General features: G+C 34.9%; 2 protein-coding genes across 2 annotated transcripts; one reads left to right on the forward strand and one right to left on the reverse strand.

The window, feature by feature from the left end:
- Window positions 1–425: 425 nt before the first annotated feature.
- On the forward strand, window positions 426–17,710 carry LOC116105681 (ABC transporter C family member 2-like). The gene is made up of 28 exons (XM_031392096.1): window positions 426–477; window positions 1,103–1,546; window positions 2,428–2,606; window positions 2,754–2,793; window positions 3,406–3,562; window positions 4,041–4,155; window positions 4,241–4,321; window positions 4,550–4,574; window positions 5,117–5,173; window positions 5,349–5,414; window positions 5,577–5,651; window positions 6,440–6,547; window positions 6,652–6,786; window positions 6,966–7,072; window positions 7,164–7,257; window positions 7,939–8,106; window positions 9,722–9,862; window positions 10,828–11,028; window positions 11,288–11,386; window positions 11,770–11,922; window positions 12,542–12,927; window positions 13,461–13,641; window positions 13,832–14,155; window positions 15,211–15,967; window positions 16,161–16,282; window positions 16,372–16,617; window positions 16,851–17,277; window positions 17,562–17,710. The coding sequence occupies exons 2-28, from the start codon at window positions 1,214–1,216 to the stop codon at window positions 17,657–17,659; spliced, it is 4,875 nt and encodes a 1,624-aa protein (XP_031247956.1). The 5' UTR covers window positions 426–477; window positions 1,103–1,213; the 3' UTR covers window positions 17,660–17,710.
- A 4,153-nt stretch (window positions 17,711–21,863) lies between these two features.
- On the reverse strand, window positions 21,864–22,445 carry LOC116106700 (secreted RxLR effector protein 161-like). Its single transcript, XM_031393037.1, has one exon. The coding sequence runs from the start codon at window positions 22,443–22,445 to the stop codon at window positions 21,864–21,866; it is 582 nt and encodes a 193-aa protein (XP_031248897.1).
- Between the last annotated feature and the right edge of the window lie 980 nt (window positions 22,446–23,425).

Genomic DNA, 23,425 nt, shown 5'->3' on the forward strand with positions numbered 1-23,425 from the left:
ATAAAAACGAATTTAAAAAGTTACGCTTTTTCTTTTATAAATAAAATAAATAAATCTATTTATTTTTTATTTTTTGTAAGGAAGACAAATTCAAATGGACTTACCTAGTGTGACATTTTTGACAGCGTTGAACAAATACATAAATATTTATTTTTAAGTGTAAGCTAAGCGGTGACGTTGTCGTATATTTATTAATAATATATATACAAACATAGGGTTTATTTTTTTTCTCCTTTTATATTTCTTAATATAACAAAATCATCCTTTTTGTTCCGAAAGTAATAAAAACGCCCTTATCAAATATCAAAGGCACCCTATTACGCGGATGCTTACTTATACTGTACTTTCTAATAAAAAGATGTGTTTGATAGTAAACAATACCGTAGGGGGGTAATAAAATAAACCATACAAGGCACAAGCATAATAAAAGAGACGATCACGTTCTCAACAAACACGTTCACTTTCACATCTCCATAGGTATGGCTGCAATGGATTCTGTTTTACAGATTTTTCTTTTAACAAAGTCCTTTTGCTGGGATCCCTCTTTCTACTACAAAACTTTTTTGTCCTTTTAGTCTTTTCTCTTTTATTTATTTTTTTTGATTCATAAAGGTTTCGTTTTGTGTATGAGATTTTGTTTTACCAAAAGAAGGAACAAAAGTGAGTCGTTGGTTGTAAAGGTGCTTTCATTGGTTTTAGTGTTGATTGTTTGATGTGTATGTGGGTTCTGGTTCTGGTTTTCTTTTGGTTATGTCAACGAGAAGAAAATGTTCAAGTTCTTTCATCTTTTTCTAGTTCTCCCTGTTTGGTTGCTGGGAAAAATTTTTGATGGGGAGAGAGAAAGTCAATGTTTTGGGTTACAAGGGTTGTTTTTCTGGGTTGAATATAAACTAAACCAAGGGAAAAATCTGTTCTTTCTGGAATTTTTTTTTTTTTTTTGCAAAATATGATTCACAACAAACACACACAAGGTTTCATAGATAAACAACTTGTAATTTTTCTTTCCAAAAGTTTGTTATTTCAGTTTCTAGATGGTTCGCTATTTTTATTTTTATTTTTTATTTTTATGTTTAATGCTTGTCATGATTTTATTGTGTTGCAGAGATTGTGTAGTGTGGAGAAGTCAAAGTTCTTGGAAGAAGAGCGAGGATAGAGGATTATGAATATTTTGACTTTTGAGTGAATTCCAGTGGTAAATAAGTAAAAAAACAAAATGGCTTTTAATCCACTGGTCTGGTATTGTAGACCAGTGGCAAATGGGGTGTGGACAAGGCTGGTGGACAATGCCTTTGGTGCATACACTCCTTGTGCTACTGACTCTTTGGTCATCACCATTTGTCATTTGGTTCTTATGGGATTGTGTTTCTATAGAATATGGTTGATCAAGAAAGATTTTAAAGTTCAGAGGTTTTGTTTGAAGTCAAAACTCTATCATTACTTGTTGGGTTTTTTGGCTGCTTATACTACTGCTGAGCCTTTGTTCAGACTGATTATGGGTATTTCCATTCTGGATTTGGATGAACAAACTGGTCTTGCTCCATTTGAGGTCAGTTTTTCACTTTTCTGATAATTAGTGGCTTCTATCTTTTGTTTCTTATTTGCTTTACTGAGTTTGAGTTCGATATGTTATTCATGAATATGCAAATTAGACTTTGTTTGTAACTGTGTCAATTTGTTTGTGAAGAATGTTGTATATATCTGTTTTTTTCATATTGTGATTGGACAAGAATGAATTGTATTAATTTTTTTTTTCTGACGCAAGTATTATTGTTAATATTTATGGTTCTAGAAAGAATTACAATTTACTTTCTCTTTCTTACTTTTTCTCACCTCTTTGATGTGTGACTTTGGGTTAGTTTTATGTTGGTCATTCTACTAAGTTAAGGTGCTATAATGTGCTTATCTAGTTGCTTCAGTTCAAAAACATTCATTCATTACCACTCGTATTAAGGATTCCATGTCATTTACTCGATAACAGTTAAAACATGTAAAATACATTACTGGCATATTCTCTTGTTTTCTTATGTACCATGACATAGAGATGTTTATTCAACCAAACTGAATTGAATAAATTGTTTCTGGTGCATCAGAATCAGTTAGTCCACATTGTTTGATTTATTGTTTACGTAACTCCACTCTGTTCCATTTTGGCCAATCTCACTGTTACTGGCTTTGAAAATGTTTGTCATATGGTGTTGCGCCTGGGATGGAAAACTTGACAGTTAAAACAGTCTTACAAATTTCAGAATAATTGTTTCTGAACTAAGATTTTTATTAGTCAATACATGTATTACTGATTTTATGATTAGTTCAGGACTATGTGAAGCCTATATTGGTGTATAACATAGAAGGCATGACTAATCTGTTTCAGTAAGATGACGTGACTTCCATGTGTGGAGTATCTTATCGTCTTCATTTGAATGGCAGATTGTTTCCCTGATTATTGAGGCTCTGGCTTGGTGTTCTATGCTGGTTATGATTGGTGTGGAAACTAAAGTCTACATTCGTGAGTTTCGATGGTTTGTCAGATTTGGGGTGCTTTATACTTTGGTCGGTGATGCAGTGATGTTCAATCTCATTCTTTCAGCGAAGAACTCTTACAATAGGTTTGTGTTTCTTGGTTTTAATACTCGGTTCTCTTTCTCTCTCTTCCTTGTAAGGCTTGACCCTCTTTTTATTTGAGTTGACGATTTCATTCTTGCAAGTGTAATATGTTTGGGAGACTAACTCACAGTTGTATCTTATTTTTGCAGTTCTGTACTGTATTTGTACTTGAGTGAGGTCATTGTTCAGGTATGTCTCATGTTTCTTTTCCTCCCGAGGGTTTTTGGTCTAAAAATTTCCTTTTAGGTAATGCCATGTCTGGCCTATTAGTTTTGCAACTTAGCCTGGTGATTGGTTAGCCTAGGTCGGCTATTTTTACCCTATTAGAACTGCTAGACAGCAGCGCCACCAGCCTGAGGGATTACCCTGACCTTAATAGTGGCATGCTATATCTCCAAGCATGGCCTAGCCAGTCTAACAAACAAAAATTGATTGCTGCTTCTTGCAGCAATATGACATAATTTAGTTAGGAAAAGACTGCTGGGTGCATTTATCGTAATGGAATTTAGTTGGTAAAAGACTGCTTAGCCCATTTATGGTAATGGCATGATCGGCTTGAACCTTACTGTCCTATATCTGGATGAGGTGACTGTTTGTGTATGACTAGTTGATGCTCAGTGTCATTAGGATGACTGAATTTTGTTGGAGACATGGAGTGCCAGATATGTGTAAATACTGTTCAGTACCAGACGATGATGTGACCAAGAAAGCTCGTAGTGAATTAATCTTTGATATTTACAACCAGTTATATTTATTGTGAGCTATAGTAATCTTTATATTTTGCCTGTTGTTTTGATTTAGGTTCTTTTTGGATTACTTCTGGTTGTACATGTTCCTGATTTGGATCCTTATCCTGGTTACACCCCAATGCGAACAGAATTAGTTGATGATGCTGAATATGAAGAACTTCCTGGAGGAGAGCAGATATGTCCTGAGAGGCATGCCAACCTATTATCCAGTATGTGTCCATTGAATTTATGCCCAATGTTTAGAAAGTTTCATAAGGCATCCTGTGTTGGGAAGATAAAAAAAAATCATTATTCTTAATTAAAAATCAGGAAATAAACTTCAGCTATGTGTGGATGCTCTTCCTATGACCAAGCAGAACAATTTTGCCCATGCATATACGATTTAACTTTGTTTAAGTTAAATTTACCCCTGTTAATGGTTTTTGCCCGTGGTGTTGTTGTAATTACATTTTATTGAAATCCGCTTGGTTCACTTCCAATGTTTGCTGAAATTGTTCTTTTCACCATAAAATCTTTATAAAGTGGTTAGGATCATTGTGGTAGTCACTTTTCCTTTTTTTTTTTCTTTTGTCACTTATATCATTCTCTGGTGTTCAGGCTATTCATTTCTTGAAAATTTAGTGAACTAAATCATAAGATGTTGATTTGCTTCCTAATCCAATATCTGATTATTGTTCATTGTGCTAGGAGCAACTTTTGCATGGATGAATCCACTCATGAAGCTAGGCTATGAAAAATTTATCACAGAGAAAGATGTTTGGAAGTTAGATACATGGGACCGGACCGAAACGCTGAATAACAGGTGTGTCTTTATTTATTTATACTGATTTTTTTAAAGTAATATGCTATTGGCAAGGTTGTATAATTTCTTTTGTTGACTTTTTTAGATTCCAGAAATGTTGGGCTGAGGAATCACAGAAACCTAAACCATGGCTTTTAAGAGCACTGAATAGAAGTCTTGGGCGAAGGTAAAAGATTTCAAGACACTGTTGAACATCTTTTGTTTACTGGATAACAGTTGAGATCAGTAAAAAAAGCAGGAAGTTAAGTACTGCTTGAAGAATGTTGAATCAGATAACAGAATGTTTCTAATTGAAACTGGGATGTTTTTAAACAAGCACAACTTCTCAAATAACAACTGTTTATCTTTTGTTTACTTGTTTATGCATCTGATTGTTCCCTCTTACTGCATGTAGGTTTTGGTGTGGAGGCGTCTGGAAGGTAATGATCTTATTCTGTTGATGAAACATTGTGGTGTTAGTTTTGTGACGAATTAGTTGTTCAATATTATCATGCTTGTGATGCTAGGACAAATTGTATGAGCATATACCTTGAGAAAAAATTGAAATTCAACGGCAACAATATTTTTTCTTTTTTTTTTGGGCACATCTAGATAATGTTTTAATTGACTAACTGTGTCTAGTTATACGAGATTTGGTTTTGTCTCAGTGATGCTTCTTTTTTTTTTTTTTTAATCAACCTCACTTGAAATGGAGTCTGAAAGTTATAGGCTTGCTTTAATATTATAGCACTGGTTGAAGTGCATTTTTATATGGCTTGAACTTAGGGTAGTCTGGGAAATGTTGCTTCATTATGTGTATGATGTTCACTTTTTGGCCAGGTTATAATTCATTTTGTGGACTAATGTATAATTTGGCTGCAGTTTAAGATTTTTACCAATACTAACGCGTTCCTGATTGAATTCCTTCTATTAATTTTATTTTTAGTCTCCTCATCTGTTTGTTCTCTCTAAAATCTTGTAGATTGGCAATGATCTTTCACAGTTTTGGGGGCCACTTATGTTGAACAAACTCTTGCAGGTCTGCTGTTTTTGATTTGCCCCTTCCTTTTGGATAGATGATATAATTCCTTTTTTGTTGCTATATATAACAAAATTTTAAGAGACCTCTTATTCTGGTTTGCAATTTGTGAGATTTTCATTATTTGTTTATTTTATAAGTAGCCCACTTATCATATATGATGGCCTACCTGCAGTCTATGCAACAAGGTGACCCAGCTTGGATCGGTTACATCTGTGCCTTTTCGATTTTTGGTGGAGTGGTATGAAAAAAATGTTATATTTCTAGTTTGTATTAGTATATAGTATATGCTAAGATATTTACTACTTGAGGAAGTTGGCATTAACTTTCTTGATTAAACCTATCATCTGTTTGCTTCTTTTGACTATATTCACTATTAATACATATTTGCTATTTGATCCAGGTATTCGGGGTGTTATGTGAAGCTCAGTATTTCCAAAATGTCATGCGTGTTGGTTTTCGGCTGAGATCTACTTTGGTAATTTAAGTTTATCTGGACAGTTTATCTCTCTCTTTGGCAATTCTTTAGGTTTAATATGATTTGATAGTGCCTGCCTTTTTTTGTATCCTGTGCTTTTGTGTAATTTCATACCATTAACATATGTGCAAGCATAACCAATCTCACCACATAATTCCATTCTCTTCTCCTAGATGTGAGTGAAATTTTGGTGGCACTGGGGGCTGTGGGTTGGGCCTGGGAGAACTTTGCGGCATTTTTCATAATTTCACTGTTGGGTATTATGGATCACACTGTACTTTGCTTTGGGTGTTCTTATAGCATGGTACATGATCACTGTTGCTTATGCTGGAAGTTTGGCCTATGGATTTTGTTTGACTAATAATGAGTGACTGTCTATTTTACAGACAACTCTGATTGACGTAAAAGCTGCATTCTGTTAGCTGCTTCAAACTTGATAACTTAACTTTCACTTAATTGTTTGTGGTCTTTTTTTGTGTGGAGTTAGTTGGATCTCATTTAAAATAATTTGAATTTGATACAATTGTCACTATAATTTGATTATCTTTGAATTCCCTGGTTATCTTTTTATGGTGCAAGTTTATAAGTATAGCTAATTTTTTTGGGTCTTTATGCGGTTAATTGAATATCAGCTTATGAATTTAGAACATCCTGACATTTCAGCGTATTGAAATGTTTTATTTTGTCAGTATAAGAGCAGTGTGTTATAGATATTGTTTTCTGTTTTTTGATTAAACCTAAATATTTGTCACATCTTTTAATCTTCATCTGACTCGTATCTTTTTCAGGTTGCTGCTGTATTTCGCAAATCTCTTAGGCTAACACATGAGGCTCGTAAGAAATTTGCAACTGGGAAGATAACCAACTTGATGACAACTGATGCTGAGGCACTTCAGGTATGCTCTATCTCTATGATTCTGCCATCAACAAAGGTGGTGTGACTATACTTGTTAAATATTGTGCTTTGTACCATGACCCAATTTTTCATTTGTTTTGACAGCAAATATGCCAAGCACTTCACACAATGTGGTCAGCTCCGTTTCGCATTGTTGTTGCAATGGTTCTTCTTTATCAGCAATTGGGTGTAGCTTCACTTCTTGGTGCATTAATGTTAGTTCTACTGTTCCCCATACAGGTACATGAGTTCTGCCTCTTAATTGCTCATTGTCCATCTTTATAGTACTTGTAGGATGTCATATTTCTAAGCCTTATCTCTCTTCTGACGTGTTATTACAATGCGTTACTTTGTTTTTATGTTTGTAGTTGTCTCTTTCATCATATGATCCTTAATCTTTAATAATTTTGTGGGAACAGACTCTTGTTATCAGCAGAATGCAGAAATTGTCTAAGGAGGGTTTGCAACGTACAGACAAAAGAATTGGCCTTATGAATGAAATTTTGGGTGCAATGGACACTGTGAAGTAAGAGACATTTTGAATTTAAATGCTCTTGTTTTTTTTACGCTGTATGTGGGCATTTATTGACAACTTTGTCATGCTAAAAATGTCTCAGGTGTTATGCATGGGAAAGCAGTTTTCAATCTAAAGTTCAAAGTGTTCGGACTGATGAATTGTCCTGGTTCCGCAAAGCATCACTGCTAGCATCAGTATGGCCTACAATATTCTTTGAAAGATCTTGACTATTTCTGTGCTAAGAATGACTATAATCTTAATTATTTAAATTAAAGTTCAAAATCTGTTTAAATGAACAAAACTCTATTTGCTGATATATTTTAAGAGTCTATGATGATGAAAGATAAGAAAATACAAATCCATCAGTAATTGTGTTTTGTTATTCCAGTTTCTCTTATGCACGCATCTGTAACGTACTTAAATACTTGCTTTTCCATTACTTGCAGGCTTATAAATTTATTTTCCAATAGCCTTTTTCTACTAAAAATAGGAATTTTTATTAACTGCCGTGCTGATCAGCCTGAAGCAGAAGTACATGCAAGTTCTGGTGCCTGAATGATATCTTATTGATTGTTTAGGACCATTGTTGTCACACCGTAAGACAGAAGATTATAATGCCCTTATTAGCAATCTAAGATCATATCTAATGACAGATAAACATATTGATTAAATCATTTTGGATAATAAAGCTTTATTATGCTTAAATGGTCTATATTTACTGCTTGTCTAATAAATGACTGTGTTTTACATGCTGACAAATTGTGTGCTGTTGATTATTGATGGTTCCTACTTGTAGTTGCTTGTATGATATAGGTGTCTAGCTTGGATATCAATTTTTTTTTTGTACATTTCTAATGTTTTTCCTCATTTGGCAGTTGAATGGTTTCATTCTAAACAGCATTCCAGTTGTGGTGACAGTCATTTCATTTGGCATGTTCACTTTGCTTGGAGGGAATCTGACACCTGCTCGGGCATTTACTTCTATTTCGCTATTTGCTGTGCTTCGGTTTCCCCTGTTCATGCTTCCTAATATAATAACTCAGGTTATCTCCTGTTCCTATCCATTCATCTGCATTAATTATAAACTAGATTTTCCAAGTAGAGAAGATGGATAAAAATCTTTGTTGTCACTATTTAGTTAGTTTATGTTCAGTTATGTGGTATGTTAACTGTGTTGTGTTATATGTGGTTTTAGTACATTGAATGGTGAAGTCCTATGAGAGAATGGCTTTTGATTGTGTGAAGGAAAACATTTTCTTTTTGTTGTTGATTTTGTCTTAGACACAAATCTATATGAATAATTCCATCTAATATATCTTTCTATAACAAGTTCTCTCCATTCAGAGGGTGGAGCTAGCTTCACTGGGCTATTTCCTCTTGTCTCCTTTATGCATTCCTAAGTTCATTTATCCTAGGCTTGATAGTGAAATCTGTTGAAATCTTTCTGAATTGTAGCTTTAGTCGGAGAAAATATTGTATTAAGCTAGACCAAAAACAGTCTATCAACACTCATAAATTCTTGTTATCATAGATAGTATAACAGTTAAAAATGGAAAAATAAGTTTTTCATTGTTTTCCACATTTTAACTCTAAAAATAATTTATGAATACTGATTAAATATGATTTTAGAAAATAAAAAACATTGAGATATAACTGAAATTTTTGGATTGTATATATTGGTCGATACAAATTGTTTCAAAATCCCTCAGCAAACAGGCTCTTAACTTCTCTGCTCCCTTCCTATTATGTTGCACAATCTCCATCTCTTCTTGGAGCATACTGCTTCTACTTCGGATTTGTTCACTCAAACCACCATTATAGTCAGCCGCCTAACTGGTCATAATTATGTCCTCTACTTTGTATTTACTACCCAAAATCAACAGTTATCTAATTACCACCATTTACCACTACCATCATTTTTTTCTTGGAAGCAGCTGCTATCATCACTCAGGCTCGTTGCAGTGACCAGTGCCCTAAGCAATTGTCATAGAACTATCACTTAGGCCACCTCCACAACCTCTAACAACAATTATTTCACTTATGTTCTCCCTTCATCACAATTAAATTTCAAAATGATAATACCAAGACCATTGTTAATTCCTGCTGATTTCACCCTCAATAATGCTTTATCCGAAGCATATATGCTTTCCCACTGGGCTTGTTTCTCTTGGTTGCATCATCAACTTTTTGCATCTGAATAGGAGATTCAATCAGATCTCTCTCTCATTTTTTTTTTACTCCTATTTATTAGCAAGAGTGTCATATTTATTTCACATCTAGAGCATTATGGTTGGCTAAACATAGAAGTTTTGAGTTTCTGAAGAACATCCAAACATCATGTATTTTCACATCTGTTGATTGTTTTATAGATAAGTTTTGTTTCTAATCTTCTTAAACATCAAAATATTAAATGGAATTTAAACTGACATTCTTTGCTGAGATATATATGTTGGGGTATCCCCAGTATTACTTTAGGTATCCATAGACAGTTTTTTTGGTACATTACCCTCCTTTTTCATCTTCTTTAATTAATTTGTCCTATCTTTATGTTTACATTTTTCCTCTATCAAATGTTTAAAATATTTATCACTCAGTTGCCAATCTAGGGAAACTGATTGCTTCATTTACTCATCGACTAATGCTGCTGTGGTTTAACAGGTGGTAAATGCAAATGTATCATTGAAACGTCTGGAGGAGCTTTTCTTGGCTGAAGAAAGAGTTCTCCTACCAAATCCTCCACTTGATCCTAAATTGCCAGCCGTCTCAATAAGAAATGGTTACTTTTCATGGGATTCAAAGGTTTAGTTCTATACTCTATCTTGTGCACCCTTGTTTGTGCTTTTTATTTGTTTAAGACATAGATAGATATGTACATACATGCACTGAAACAGATGACTAATATATATATATATATTTGCATTTAAGAGTTATAGCTACATAAATTGAAGAGGACTGGTGAAACATTTTTTTTTAGTGTGTGCAACACGTGTTCGTGTAATGCATTGCAGTTCACAGTTTAAGACAGTTATTGTGCTGCATATGAATTTTTTTATGAATATCAGCTCATAGTTCCTACTGAATATGCCTCCATAAGACTTTTTTCAGAATAGTAATATTTTCCATTTTAAATTGATCCATGTTTTAGGTTAAATAGATACTCTATTATTTTTCATTCAACACAATTAGGAGGCTCCAGGTTGAAGAGTTTTGGTTTTTAGTGGAGATTTGCTTTTCTGTAAAGCCTGTTTCTACTGACTGTTTTTGTAGAGGCCTTTTCTTTGTTTTGCTTTCTTGGACCTCTGGCTTACTGCCCTCTTGTTAAGTTCTCTTTATTAATAAATAATGAAGCTCAGTTTGTTAGACAAAGAAATCTCTAGTTTAACTAGGTCCATGTTTGATTGGCTAAAGTTATTTAGGATTTTTATAGCCATCCTATTTCATTAAGATATATATATATATATATGATGTGGGCCAGCGCATGACCTTTCTGCAAGGAATATACTGGAGAATAATGCATATCATAAAGCCAATAGTTTTTTAGATGTACGTTGTTTTTAAATAAATGGATAATGAGAAAGTTTTGCTGATTATACCATGGGGAGGGAAGTTTAATTATCTGCTGTTTTGTATTATATCTTTCAGTTATTTAAAGACTTGCTTGACCATGTGAGAGTGCCATCAAATTTTCTGTCGTTGATGACACTTTGAATTTTATGGACTTTTAAAGCTCACATTCATTTTTTACTTTTTTGATTTATATCCAGGCAGAGAGGCCTACATTGTCAAATATCAATTTGGATATTCCAGTCGGTAGCCTGGTTGCAGTAGTTGGCAGTACAGGAGAAGGAAAGACCTCTCTTATATCGGCAATGCTTGGGGAGCTTCCTGCAGTGTCTGATGCAAGTGTTGTTATTCGAGGGGGGGTTGCTTATGTTCCACAAGTTTCATGGATTTTCAATGAAACTGTAAGTAGTGGTATTCTTAAGTTCTGTATTTATATGTGGTTAGGTCAATTTATGCCATTCATCTCTTACTTGTGCTTTTGTTAATATCAAAATACTTGCTCTAGAATCATATTGTAATTATTCGAGCATAGATATTTTAGGAACTTATGTAAACAAGTGAAGGTAAATAACTTTGGATTATATCTCTTTGGCTGAAAATGCATGCATTGCAATTGTTATAATTTGGTGTTATTGTGGTCTTGATAACTTTTTCTTGTAGGTACGAGGTAATATATTATTTGGGTCTCCCTTTGAATCAGCAAGATATGAGAAGGCAATTGATGTGACTGCATTGCGGCATGATCTTGACTTGCTGCCTGTAAGTGTTTCCAAATTCATCGGCTAGTTTTTATAGATCTGAAGAATCCCATTACTAGACCACTATTAGTGGAAACATTATGAGATGTTGATGGCTTGATGATCTCTAAGGACAAGGAAATGAGAGATTTCATCAATCCAATTATTCCCTTGACAGAAATTCTTTTTCCATTCCCTACAACACACTTCACATGAGAGAAAAATATAAGCTGTCCTTGTGAAATAACTAACCACGGATTACGAGTGGAACCCCTACTGTCCACTTTAGATTTATTACCAGTAGCTTGGTGATTACATTATCTCTTGATAATTGCATGCCCATGGATGATCATAATTCCTACATGTGACTGAATTTCTTCTGTGTTTTGCATGCTTGACGACTAGGGTGGAGATCTTACCGAGATTGGTGAACGTGGAGTAAATATTAGTGGTGGGCAGAAGCAAAGGGTGTCCATGGCAAGGGCTGTGTATTCATATTCAGATGTGTACATATTTGATGATCCTTTGAGTGCTCTGGATGCTCACGTGGCTCGCCAGGTGACCATTTGATAGTTTACCCCTGCTGTCACTGTTTTTTCTATGTAGTACTTCTAGCAGATTATGATTTTTTATGATGTATGACTGTATTTGCAATATTTATGGTATGATATTTTGTTCAAGTTTGTGAGTGTACAGTGGATCCATTTGTTGTCATCTGGATCAAATTCTATGCCTGACTTGGCTGCTGCTCGATTGTCTTTATATAAATATCCACACTCATAGAGAAGCCCACTTTTTTGTCGTATAGGTAATCATTTAAAATTCAGTAGAAACTTGGGTGGATGTACAGACCTACTCTGCAAGTAAAGTTAACTCGGTTTATTTATGTATAAATTTGTAATTTTGAAAACTTGTAAATTATGGGCTATTTTACTTTATTGATGTCTGCGGAGTTATGATTTTTTCCTGCAAAATATATATCATGCTTGAATTTCTTTTTCCATTATTTTCTCTTGCTTGTGTTTTGAATTTTATTAGCTGCATTTTTCTCTGTGTTTATCACCATTTTTAGCTTCAATACTGTTAAAATTGTGTTGCTTTTATTTTTATTATTATTCTTATCTTTTTTTATTTTTAATGTTATGCTATGCTAATTTATATCACCAACCATCTTCAGGTTTTTGATAAATGCATCAAGGGAGAATTAAGGGGGAAAACAAGGGTTCTTGTTACAAACCAGCTGCACTTTCTTTCACAGGTTGATAGAATTATCTTGGTCCATGAGGGTACTATAAAAGAGGAGGGAACATTCGAGGACCTTTCTAATAACGGCCAGCTGTTCCAAAAGCTGATGGAAAATGCTGGAAAAATGGAAGAATATGAGGAAGAAAAGGAAGATGCTGAAACTTCTGATCCTAAGACCTCAAAACCTGTTGGTAATGGGGTAACTAATGATTTGCCAAAGAATGCCAACCATACAGAAAAACCAAAAATAGGCAAATCGGTTCTTATTAAGCAAGAAGAACGAGAAACTGGTGTTGTCAGTTGGAAAGTTTTGTCAAGGTAACAAATGTTTCTTTTTTCTCCCTTTGCTTTAAATTATTATATATTTCTACAGTGCCCATTTCAATTTGGAGTTTTAGCTATGAGATAAAGAATGTAATTGTTTGAATAAGCTCCCTGTGGTGCAGATCATGCAGTGTTTCTTTCCATGTCTTCTTAATTATCTGCAAATGATTTATTTATTTTGTGCTTTTCCCATTTTCCAGTCCTAACCTATTTTGGTGGACGACTGGATTAACAGTTTTTGCAATTGTGTTATATTCAATTTCACGGTTGGCATATCAAATTACTGATTGGCTTTTGACTGTGAATGCATTACCCAACAGTTGAATCGATTATGGCTTTTGACTGTCATGTGTATCTGTTTATCTGTGGACGAATAGACGTGTTTTATGCATACATATAGACATGGTTATTTTATTGCATGAGTTTCTGTTTATCCAGTGGTATTTTTTTTGCAAGCTCTACCAGGGTGCATACTTTGTTTTATATCTGTTTCAATGTTACTGAACATAATACTTCTCTCTTCTTAGGTACAAGGATGCATTAGGAGGCCTATGGGTGGTAATAATTCTTCTTCTGTGCTATGTCTTGACAGAAACTTTAAGAATTTCAGGTAGCACATGGTTGAGTTATTGGACAGATCAAGGTTCTTTGGAGAGACATGGACCTGGTTATTACAATTTGATATATTCACTTCTGTCATTTTGTCAGGTCTGAATTTGGCTCCAAAATTCTGTCGATTATGCTTTAACTAATCCTATGCAAAATTTATTTTTTCCTCCAACTATAACTTTTGAGAGGCCTTCTTTTCTGCCCATTGCAAGAAATGGAAATAATAATAAATGTGTGTTAGATGCTGTAATCTCTTAGCTTAACTCTTTGTGCTTCTTTTGGGTTTCAGGTCTTGGTGACTTTGGCGAATTCATATTGGTTGATCATATCAAGTCTTTATGCAGCCAAAAGGTTGCATGATGCTATGCTTACTTCCATATTAAGAGCTCCAATGGTCTTTTTCCAAACCAATCCACTTGGACGAATTATCAATAGGTTTGCAAAGGATCTAGGTGACATCGATCGAAATGTGGCTATATTTGTGAACATGTTTCTGGGCCAAGTGTCACAGCTCCTTTCTACTTTTGTCTTGATTGGAATCGTCAGCACTATGTCTTTGTGGGCTATAATGCCGTTATTGGTTTTATTTTATGCGGCCTACTTGTATTATCAGGTACACGGACCTGATTCTTATTCTTTATTCCTTTCAGAACTTTGAAATCATAAATTATTTTGGTCTGCTACTAAGTGGGGGCAATCTATAGCTCTCATTATTATCTCCTATTGTCTTTAGTATGAAAATCTTGTGGTGGTGGGTTTTAGTTTTGAATTCTGGTCTCCAATTACTTCAATATAAATTGTTTGAGAGCACCATCTTACCTACAAACACCAGGAGAGTTCCATAAGGTACATTGGTGGATTACGGTTAACACCCTAGTTGAGGGATTAAAGAAATTGATTACTAAACCCAAATGTTCTTTTCTTTGAAAAAAATATAATCATGAATCATCTGCCATAGTCTTTTTCCCAAATTATGTTAATCCTTTCTGAGATTCTGCTCAGAGGACACAACCCTTTTAAGATCATGAGCTTTCAAATTGCCTATCATTTCTGTCACTCAAATTCATTAGGTCGCCGTTGAACTGGCGAGGCTTGAACTTAGAGAAACTTCTTTATCAACCTCAGCTTGCCATCTTCTGTCTGAGTACCTTGATTTCTAATTGATTTGTTTTATTTTTATTAACATGCTTCTAATGAGTACTTCGGAAACTATAAAGAAAATATTTAAATTACTATTTATGATGAACTTTTTTTTTTTGGGTTAAAATAAAATCTGAGGATGCTAAGAAAAGTTTGGGAATCAATTTATTGATGATTTTATGATCTTTTAGTTGATCACTAATTATTTTTTATGATTCGTTTTTTCTTTTTTAATTAAAATATTTTTTCTTTTAGTGATAGTCTCTATTCCTAAATAAAAGGCACTTTTGTGGTCAAGGATTTAACTTTTCAATATAATTTGTTATTTAGTTCATTCTTTAGTTCTCTTATTTCATTCCTTAGCTGGCATGAATGGTTATTTTAGTGAAGTTGAAGTGAATGTTTTCTCTCAGTGATATGGGTTCCAGAGTTACTGGTTGGCAAACAGTTATTTCAATCTGCAGGCATTATTTTGTTTTTGGAAGCATGATAAATAGTTATTAATGAATGTTTGTTTCGTTTGTATAGAGTACGGCTCGTGAAGTAAAACGTTTGGATTCCATAACCAGATCACCGGTTTATGCACAATTCAGTGAAGCACTTAATGGCTTGTCCACGATACGTGCATATAAAGCTTACGATCGGATGGCTGACATTAATGGGAAATCTATGGACAATAATGTCAGATTTACTCTTGTGAACATGGGTGCCAATCGGTGGCTTGCAATCCGTTTGGAAACATTAGGAGGCCTGATGATTTGGTTTACAGCAACATTTGCTGTTATGCAGAATGGAAGAGCTGAGAACCCGCAGGCATTTGCATCAACTATGGGTCTGCTTTTAAGTTATGCATTAAATATTACTGGTTTGTTGACTGGTGTATTGAGGCTTGCAAGTTTGGCTGAGAATAGTTTAAATGCTGTTGAGAGGGTTGGCACATATATAGATTTACCCTCAGAGGCTCCACTCATTATCGAGACCAACCGCCCTCCTCCTGGATGGCCTTCATCAGGATCTATAAAATTTGAGGATGTTGTCCTGCGCTACAGGCCTGAACTTCCTCCAGTCTTGCACGGATTGTCTTTTATGATTGAACCGAGTGACAAGGTAGGGATAGTTGGAAGGACTGGGGCTGGGAAATCTAGCATGCTCAATGCTTTATTTCGAATAGTAGAGCTGGAAAGGGGAAGAATTTTAATTGATGATTGTGACATTGGGAAGTTTGGATTGATGGACTTACGTAAAGTACTTGGTATTATACCGCAATCACCAATCCTATTCTCAGGTACGGGGTGTCCAAAATTTTGGTTACAGTAGGAATTTAGTCTGGACATCAGTGCACTTTTCAAATTTAAGTTATTTCTATGATGATCAGTGTTTGTTGGAGCTATTCAATGGACAACCTGATAAATTTTTTTCAATTAAAATGAAGTCTTAAGTTTTTTAACTGAGTGACCATTTTACACTTTTTGTTTCAGGAACTGTAAGATTTAATCTTGATCCTTTCAGTGAACACAATGATGCTGACCTTTGGGAGTCTTTAGAGAGGGCACATTTGAAGGATGCCATCCGCAGGAATTCTCTGGGTCTGGATGCTGAGGTGCTTTCTCAAAACCTTGTTAATTCCTTAGCTCATAATTTCTTCAGAAGTTTTGTGGATTATAATGAATGTTCCTTGTGTTCTACCAGGTTTCAGAGGCAGGGGAGAATTTCAGTGTTGGACAAAGGCAACTATTAAGTCTTGCTCGAGCATTATTGCGGAGATCTAAGATACTTGTTCTTGATGAAGCAACTGCAGCTGTTGATGTTAGAACAGATGCACTTATTCAGAAAACTATAAGGGAAGAATTTAAATCATGTACTATGCTGATTATAGCTCACCGACTTAACACCATCATTGACTGTGACCGGATTATTTTGCTTGACTCTGGCCGGGTATTCCTTCTAAACTTTCTTTGTTTTGTTTTCATTTATATGTTATTTTTTGTTCCTAGCTACCATTATGAGGAAACACCTTAGGAATGATACTGCTGCAAAACTGATGTGAGCCATTAGTTTTGAATGTTTAATTTAGGCATCTACCGCAAAATTTGTTAGTTTACACTTTCCAACATTGTTTTTCCCCCTTGTTATCTTGGTTGATGTGTGTCAGAATTTCTATGCTACAGGTTCTTGAGTATGATTCCCCAGAGCAATTGCTGTTAAATGAAGAAAGTGCTTTCTCTAAGATGGTTCAGAGCACAGGTGCTGCAAATGCTCAGTACTTGCGCAGTTTGGTACTTGATGGGGAAGGAGAGAACAGGTTGGGCCGAGAAGAGAACAAGCGATTAGATGGACAGAGAAGATGGCAGGCCTCTTCTCGTTGGGCTGCTGCTGCCCAGTTTGCCCTTGCTGTAAGCCTTACTTCATCACAGAATGACCTTCAACGTTTGGAAATTCTGGATGAGAACAGTATTCTCATGAAAACAAAGAATGCGGTTATAACTCTGCAACGAGTTCTTGAAGGGAAGCATAACCAAGAAATTGAAGAGTCACTGAACCAATACGAAGTCTCTTCAGATGGATGGTGGTCCGCGCTTTACAGAATGATCGAAGGTAAGAGTCTCAAACTGCTTTTTGCATCTCATCCATTAATTTTATGCATGTAGTATATATGCTAAACTTTTTTCGACGCGTAGTATATTTTATTTCATGCTCATTCGTAATTATTTTCTAGGAAGGTTAAATATTTTCTTGTTTTCGTGACTAATCTCTGCATGTCTCTTTTGAATAATCTTAAGCCAAGCGAAGAATCTGTTATAGTAATATACAGTTCAGAATATTTGAAAGATATTTATATATCTTCTTGTGGAACTGAGATTTTAGTTTTGGTTTCTCAGGTCTCGCTGTCATGAGCAGATTGGCTCGGAACAGGCTACATGAATCAGAATTTGATGTTGAAGAGAGATCAATTAACTGGGACACTGTTGAAATGTAGAAAGCTATAATTCTCTAGTCTTTAATCAAGGACTTGATGATGGTTCTGCTCAAGACTATTCAGTTGACACGGCCCTTTTGTAATGTAGAATCTGAAATCATCGAAATAGTAATATTACGCATCCCACATACTTGTTCCAAATTACACATCCCAAATGGCGTGCCATTATATAAGTATTTTGTCATATCATTTAATGCATCATCATTTTATTTATAAGTTAATGTCAATTATAAAAAAAACGAGTTCTTTTTTATTTTTAACTAGAGGATAAAAAAAAATTCAAAAGAGCTTTTGAGCATTAAAAGAATTCTTTTCTTTTGGCCTTTAAATAACTAAATAAGCTCAACCAAATGAGCACTTTTGCTATCAGCATGAAATAACTTTTTCATAAAAGTTATAGTCAACTTAAAAATTACAATTTTCCAAAATATGTAGGTTGTATTTAAAGTACAAATCTAACTATAAAATTTAATGACTTACCAATTATAATCAAAATAATATAACACATTATGACTATTTTTGTTTTTGTTATTTTTCATTAAAGGCAATTAAGTTAAGTCGTGATTTTTTATGGCTAAATTTATCCTCTAAACAAACTCTCAACATTTGGGGAATTAAAATTAGGAAGGTTGGCTATATATATAGATATTTCTTCATAAAAGCCTCTACTTTCACAAGTCTATTTCAATTTGCTTCTTTAAACTTCTACTTAAAAAAAAAAAAAAAAAAAAAAAAAAAAAAAAAACAATTAACCAATGACCGCTGTTGAGATCATTTAATGCATATTACAAACCCTTTAAACTCCCTCTAAAATGACCACCCAATCAATGTGAAGACAAAAATGCAATTGGTAAAATATATATGTATTTTCGTCAAGCTCCACTAGACTTGAGTGGCGATGCTTTGGTTCAACAGAAATTTTGATTTTTGTGATTGAACTCTCCAATTTCCATTCTCGAATTGACACCAAATCTCAAGGATCCTAATATTTTTCAGGCTGTTCTCTCTAAAACAGCCAAGAAAAAAACTAATCAGAAAAAAGATATAGAGCTTTAGAGTTGAACCATATCTTCTTAGGGGGCAAGAACTGTCCACTTCCCAATGAAGGTTCTATATTGGAATCTTTGGGGCATTGCGAACCCTCAAATACAATTGAAATTTTTAGCTATTTGTTGATTTTAAATTTGGACTTTATTTGTATTGTAGAGTCCATGGTTTCATTCTTTTTCATCACATCTTGGTTTTGACACTCTCTGAATTTGTCTTTGATAGCTACTAATGATATGGAACCTATTGTTCCCAATACTTGGCTATTCCGCCATACCAATGTGGTTGTTCCTACAGTTATTTATATTATTTCCCAACAAATTATTATATCGACCTTTGATATTGTTTCATGTTGGATGACTTTTGTTTATGCTTCTTCGATCTTTGAGATAATCTTTCTACCTTTTAGGTGCGTTTGGTTCCGAGAATATTGTATTACTAAGAATGTTATATTAATGGAAAGATAGATTATCTTGGAGATTATTAGAAATGTATAGGAAAATGTAATTGGTTAGGTTAGAATAAATTGATGGTTATACTATATTGATATGTTTGGTTGAAAGGTAAATAGGTGGGTATGTTATATAAATTACTAAATTGCCCTTCTTTTAAAATATTATATTATTATTATTATTTGAATAATTTCTTTAAACTCTTACATTTGAAATTTCGCTAAAACACCCCAGCCATATAAAACTTTAATTTGTAGTAAAATTATCACCACCCACCCCACCCCAAGCCATTGCCAACAGCCTACCACCACTGTCAGCAGCCAGCCATGACCACCGACAATTGTTGGAATGGCGCACAATCGGCTGGATTTGGTTGTGAAAAAGCTAACTCTTTGGCAATGATTTGTCTGTTTTAGGCTAGATCGAAGGCCGAAAACAGCTAGATCGCTGTGGATCTGGCTGACTAAATCCCGTCAGTCATGCGCTGATATGGTGACTATTAGGGCGACCGGCGGTGGTCTTAGGTAGCTGGGGGTATTTTGTTAACTTTTAAACTTTTTTGTGGTTAGGGTGTTTTAGCTAAATTCTCAAATGTAGGGGGTCTGGGTAATTGTTATTTGGTAGACATTTGAGGGTAATTGTATCCAGAATGGTATTTACTTAAGGGAAAAATAAGTATAAAATCATATTATTTTGATAATCTTTTAATAGCACCCCTTGGAAAGGTAATCTGATTACTCCATATATTACTAACAGTAAACACTATTTGTAATAGAAGATTATCGTAATATTTTATTACTTGCAAACCAAACAAGGGAATCTTTAAAACTAAACAAAGATTACCGGAGTAATCCTATTTTCTCTCAAACCAAATGCAACTTTATGTTAATATTTCAGGTCCATGGCTTGTAATAGGTGATTTTTAACTTTGTATTGGGTATGCATGAAAAGTCTAGTGGGTGGCCTCCCCCCTTCGTGTCTATCATGCATGGATTTTCAAAATATGTCTGATAATGGTCAGCTTGCTCATGTTCATACTTCTTGTCTCAATTACACTTAGTTTAATGGTTAGAGAAGCAGATGACATATTTAACTTTGTTGTTATTGTGCCCTTTGTTACTCATCTTGGTTGGATGCATGGCCTTTTATGACTGAGAATTGCTTTTGATGTTGGAAAGTACTGTAATTAGGTAGTATTAATTGTCATTAAGTACTATAATGAGGCAGTAATTGTAAATAGTTTCCTAGTTTAGGTAATAGTTATTAGGATCCTGATTTTGTCTTCTTTATATTGCCTAGTGTGTTTTAGTGAAGAAAGAAAATCGAAACATTTTATTCTAGAATGTTCATCGTATCAAAGTTCTAGGTTTCCTGCCTAAGGTTTTGCACGACCTTCATCGGCGTTTCTTTCTCTTTACATTTATTGTCGTTTTTCTCTTTGGCCTTCATTGTCGTTTTATCCTCGACCTTATCGCCAACATTTTCTGCTCAAAATAATGTCAAAACTAACTAAAAAGAACTCCTTCAACCTTGTCAATACTGAAAACCCAACCCTTCAAATCGCTACCTCCAAACTTGATGGGAAGAACTACATGGAATGGTCTTAGTTCGGGAAGATTTCCTTGAAGAGAAAAAAGAAGTTTAAATATATGTGAGTGAAGCTGGAAAACCACCAGATGAGAAAGATCCGAAATAAGAAACGTGGGATGCTGAGAATTATATGGTGATGTCTTGGTTACTCAACTCCATGGAGCCTCGACTAAAGATGACTGTTATACCACAATCCAGAATCAAACAACTCACAAACACACACAAATCAACAAATCACACACACAAGAACACCAAGATTTACCGTGGTTCACTTGCTCAAGATTTGAGTAAGCTACGTCCACGTTGAACTCTGGAAATAGGAGAGCTCGCTGCACTATTATTAAGAGTGTATCAACGATTACAAATCTTACAAGAACTCACACAAGAATCTTTCCCTTTCAACCTGAAACTACCCGCAACTTGACCTCTAGAGAAAGTCAAACCTGGAATCCCTAGAATAAGAGCAATTACACCCTTACTGAATGACTAATGCCTAATCACTCAAGATCCTCACAAGTTACAACCAAATTTCAGAACACAATCGCAAACCCTAGCAGAGAGCAATGGATACAATAAGAGAAAAGCTTCAAAAGAGAAAATTAGATGAATCTGATTTTTTTGTCTCCTTTTATACCATTGACTTGTAGGAAGGATTTCAGCCATTGGTTAAGTGTTGGATCAATGGTCAAGATCCAACTCAACTAAACGCCCAAAACGACAACGTTCCACTAACTCTCCAATGCGGTGGCTTTCAAGCCTTCACTTCAATAATCTCCACCTTGAAGGCTTGAAACTCCTTTAATGCAACATGCTCATAACCAAGTCCCTCATAGCTCTTGCCACCCCTGCCTACTTCATACACAATAAGTCCAAGCAATGCTTGAACTTGGCAAGAGTGACAATCTTTGTGCCCATGTCTACAGGATTGTCTTCGGTGGCAACCTTCTTCAAATCAATCACTCCTTCAATTACTAGATCCCTCACAAAGTGAAAACGAACATCTACATGCTTTGTCCTTTCGTGATAAACTGGATTCTTACTTAAATGAATTGCACTTTGGCTGTTAGAGTATATGATTACCTCCCCTTAGTCAAACTTGCTTCAGATAATATCCCTTACAACCACATGGTCTCTTTGAACACATCGACAATGGCAATGCACTCTGCTTCAGTCGATGAAAGGGTTATCACTGGCTGTAGCTGAGACTTCCAGCTTATGCAATTTCCACCGAGGGTGAAATAATAGGATGTAGTTGATTTCCTTAAGTCTTTATCACTTGCAAAATCTGAATCTACAAAACCAACCATATCAAGTGAATCATGTCTTTTACAAAATTCTAACCCAACATCAAGTGAGCTGTTAATAAACCTTAAAACCCACTTTAAAGTAGCCCAATGCTCACTACCAGGGTTAGCCATAAATCGGCTCTGCATAGAAATGGCATATGATAAATCTAGCCTATTGCTTATCATATCATACATTACAGATCCAACTACATTAAGATATGGGACAGATTCCATTCTTATTAATTCAGCTTTAGTTTTGGGGCATTGGGTTTTACTCAGCACAAAATAGTTGCCTAGAGGCATAGAAACCAGTTTGGAATTAGCCATTCCAAACTTGGTTACTAGTTTCTTAACGTATGAATATTGACTGAGTTTTAGCTCACATGTTTTCTCATCTCTGGTTATAACCATTCCTAGGATTTTCTTAGCATTTCCTAAGTCTTTCATGCAAACTCAAACCTGAGTTTGTTCTTCAGTTCATGTATTCTAGATTTAGACTTAAAAATCAACAACATATTATCCACATATAGTAATAGATATATAGGCATGTTCTCATTCAGGGAAAAATAAAAGCAGCTATCATATCTATTTCTAGTAAACCCTATACTCAAAATAAAGGTGTCAAACCTCTTATACCACTGCCTAGGGGACTGTTTCAGCCCATATAAGGATTTATGCAAGAGGCAAACATGGTTAGGCACCCTATAATCTACAAAACCAATTGGCTGGCACATGTAAATCTCTTCTTCTAGGTTTCCATGTAAGAAAGCAGTTGTCACATCAAATTGTTCTAGTTCTAGATTGTGGTAGGCAACAATAGAAAGCATTAGTCTAATGGTCTTATATTTTACTCATGGGGAAAAGACTTCATTGAAGTCTATTCCCTCTCTTTAGGCATACCCTTTAGCAACTAGCCTAGCTTTGTACCTAGGGGGGTTAGTGGATAAAATACCTTCTTTTACCTTAAACAGCCACTAACATTAGATTAATTTCTGGTTCTTTGGTTTGGGAACCAAGGACCGGGTCCTGTTTACCTCTAATGACCTCATTTCCTCTTCTATTGTTGTCCTTCACTTGTCCTTCTCCTTGAACCTCATAGCTTTTTTATATGAGTCTGGTTTTGTTCTCTACACCTCTGTACCTGCAAGCAAAGTAGTGTAAATTAGTTCAGCGTATTAGAATCTAGCAGGGGGCTTTACCTCTTTCTTGGTTCTGTCCCTTGCAAGTTGGTATTGCTCCAATTCATCATGTTGGGGTTCTGGTGTGTCTTCTGTAGCTTTTTCATCTTCTTGTTTAGGACCATTTGGTCCTGGTTTAGCTTCTGGAGGTTGATCAGCTTATGTTGAGGTGGATCAGCCTACTGTGCCATAGGCTCCACCTCAATTTGTGTA

This window comes from Pistacia vera, unplaced genomic scaffold (assembly GCF_008641045.1).
Source record: "Pistacia vera cultivar Batoury unplaced genomic scaffold, PisVer_v2 Contig117, whole genome shotgun sequence".
NCBI classification, from domain to species: Eukaryota; Viridiplantae; Streptophyta; class Magnoliopsida; order Sapindales; family Anacardiaceae; genus Pistacia; species Pistacia vera.